The sequence below is a fragment of the Monoraphidium neglectum genome (assembly GCF_000611645.1).
Source record: "Monoraphidium neglectum strain SAG 48.87 unplaced genomic scaffold scaffold03653, whole genome shotgun sequence".
NCBI classification, from domain to species: Eukaryota; Viridiplantae; Chlorophyta; class Chlorophyceae; order Sphaeropleales; family Selenastraceae; genus Monoraphidium; species Monoraphidium neglectum.
The window spans coordinates 1-2,912 of NW_014009976.1; the positions used below are offsets into that span (position 1 = coordinate 1).

Here is a 2,912-nt window from a genome sequence, read left to right on the forward strand (position 1 = left end):
GGCGGGGGCGCGCGCTGCGGCGGAGCTCGCGCTGCTGCGGGGGGGCGCGTGCTTTGCCAGGGGCGCGCGCGCTGCGGCAGGGGGCGCGCGAGCCAGTGCGCGCCGCCGTCTTCGACCGGGCGCAGCGCCGCCATGGGTTGGCGCACCCGCTTTTGCGCAAGCAGCGGCGCGCTCGTCAGACTCGCCGGGCGGCTAGGGAGCTGCGCCTGGAGAGGTGCACCCCCTTTGCACGCGCAGCGTCCGCTGGCCCCCTGTCCGCACGCACCATCAACCTCATCCGGCCGCTCTCACCCAACAGGTCAAGGAGGTGGAGCGCACCACCAACCACGACGTCAAGGCGGTGGAGTACGTGCTCAAGCGCCGCTTCGCCCAGGACGCTGAGTTGGCGCGGGTGCTGGAGTTCACCCACTTTGCCTGCACCAGCGAGGACATCAACAACCTGGCGCACGGCCTCATGCTTAATGAGGCGATGCAGCAGCAGGCGCGTTGCGGGGGCGAACGGGGTGGGGTCGCTGGAGGCTGGGTGGGTGGCTGGGGTGGGTGAGGGTGCGCAGGCAGCGGGGGTGGCGGGGCTGGCCGGTGGGACCTGGGGGCTGGGTGGCCGTGGGTGGTAGCCATGCCACAGCATGATCCTGGCTGCGTCCTGTGTGCATCAACCCCAGCCGGCCCGCCACAACCCGACCCCACACCACCCCCCTGTCCTCGCCCTGCCTGAAGTTGAATGTTTCTCAAGCATCCCTGGCTGCACTTGAACCCGCGCCCCACTCACCCCTGCCCCCCAGGTCCTGCCAGCCATGGACAAGGTCATCAGCGAGGTGGCGCGCCTGGCTCAGGAGTATGCTGACGTGTCGATGCTCTCGCGCACCCACGGCCAGACCGCCAGCCCCACCACGATGGGCAAGGAGATGGCCGTGTTTGCGTACCGGCTGCAGCGGCAGCGCGACGCGGCGGCGGCGGTGCAGATGATGGGCAAGATGGCGGGTGGGTGGGGCGTCGACTTGTGGGGATGTTGTATGGTAGAGGATGCCGCTGGGGGCCGTCAAAGTGACAGTGTGGCTGCCCAGTACGAGCATGGGATTGGGCCGACGGGTAATCACCCCAGGGTGGCGGCGCTCATGAGTTCGGTGCTCTGGTGGAGAGTCCTGACTGCAAGAGCATGCTTGCTTGACGCACGGGCGTCCTTTCAAGCTCGCCTGCATCATGCCCACACGACGCATGAAGCAACATGCACAACCTTGCGCTTTATGCCCGGGCCGACGTCATATGCTCAACCCCGCGCCCTGCCACTCACCGGCAAGCCAATACCCCACTGGCCCTTGGCCAACCCCCAGGTGCCGTCGGCAACTACAACGCCCACATTAGTGCCTACCCTGACGTCGACTGGCAGGCCGTGGCGGAGGGCTTTGTCACCTCCCTGGGGCTCAAGTTCAACCCCTACGTTACCCAGGTGCGCCTGGTGGCTGCAGCGGGCACTGCAGCAGCTCCCTTTGATATCACCCCTCTCCCCGTGACACACTCGCGCGTTCATCAACATCATGATGTTTGGCTGTGTGCTGCCCTTTGCCTTGGTGCTTGCAGGAGTGTGGGCATTGCCTGCGCGTGCGCAGGACTAGGCGCACTCATCATGCACACACGCGTGCACGCACACACGCATGTGCCTTGCCCACCTCCCACCCACTCACGCGGTTCGCAGATTGAGCCCCACGACTGCATTGCGGAGCTGTTTGGTGCCATCGTGCGCTTCAACAACGTGCTGCTGGACTTTGACCGCGACCTGTGGTCTTACATCAGCCTGGGGTACTTCAAGTGAGTGGCGGATGGTTGTGGGGTGCAAGCTTTGGGCGGCTGGCGGTTTGGCTGCCTGGACAACATCTGTGCAGTGCGCCCTGCAACCGCTTTATGCCCGCTGCAGGTCGTGACGGCTACCGTCAGCTGCCTTTGCTGCGCCCCGGCTCCATCCCCTCTCAACCCCCGTGCGTGGCGCAAGGCAGCCGCCAGGCAGCTGCCGCCGTGCGCAATCCTGCCGCCGCCAGGATCCGCTGCCGTCCAAACCCGCCGTTGCTCCCGCACTCATCGCGACCCGCGCCACCCCCAGGCAGCGCACCATCGCGGGCGAGGTCGGCAGCAGCACTATGCCCCACAAGGTCAACCCCATTGACTTTGAGAACTCCGAGGGTAACCTTGGACTGGGCAACGCGGTGATGGACCACCTCATCCACAAGCTGCCCATTAGCCGCTGGCAGAGGGACCTCACTGACTCGACCGTGCTGCGCAACCTCGGCGTCGGTGGGCGCCGTCGCATGAGAGGGGGGGTGGTCTTGGCCCCGTGTTGCAGCGCGGCCGCTGCTCCATGCAGAGTCGAGGCTGGGCCTGCTTGCGGCGCATGGCACGCATCAACTGAATCTTGTGATGGCAACTCCTGGCAAGTCAGCTTCAGGCTTCCTCTGGTGAAGGCGTGGACGGCGGTCTTGTGGTATGCTACCAGATGCCTGCATCCTCCTGAAACCTTAAAGCTCCGCCCTTTGAAACACGCCGCGACGCCAGGCATCGGCCACAGCCTGCTGGCCTACTCGTCGACGCTGCGCGGCATCAGCAAGCTGCAGCTGGACGCGGACCGCCTGCACTCTGACCTGGACGCGTCCTGGGAGGTGCTGGCGGAGCCCATCCAGACAGTAATGCGCAGGCAGGTGGCACGCAGGCGACGAGAGATTGCGGCCTGAACGCGGCCGCACTAGAATACTTGATTCAGCTTCCAGCTGACAGCCGGCTGCTGCGGTCAACACCAGCTCGCTCCTTTCACTCAACATTCTCATACTCGCGCCCCTATCCCCTCAGCCCCCTGACCTCTTCGCATTCACTTATTTTCGCTGATCGACCCGCTCACCGTCACCACACCCTCCAGCCTGTTCCTG

The 2,912-nt window shown here is 65.6% G+C and overlaps 1 protein-coding gene across 1 annotated transcript in view; it reads left to right on the forward strand.

The window, feature by feature from the left end:
- Positions 1–132: 132 nt before the first annotated feature.
- Positions 133–2,912, forward strand: part of MNEG_13146 (adenylosuccinate lyase) — a gene marked incomplete at both ends in the record, with an annotated part of 3,061 nt that continues 281 nt past the window's right edge. The window contains 7 exons of the mRNA XM_014038380.1: positions 133–174; positions 299–523; positions 783–981; positions 1,332–1,447; positions 1,694–1,806; positions 2,096–2,286; positions 2,545–2,638. Of these exons, the coding sequence (XP_013893834.1) occupies positions 133–174; positions 299–523; positions 783–981; positions 1,332–1,447; positions 1,694–1,806; positions 2,096–2,286; positions 2,545–2,638 (980 nt within the window). The remainder of the gene's footprint in view (positions 175–298; positions 524–782; positions 982–1,331; positions 1,448–1,693; positions 1,807–2,095; positions 2,287–2,544; positions 2,639–2,912) is intronic.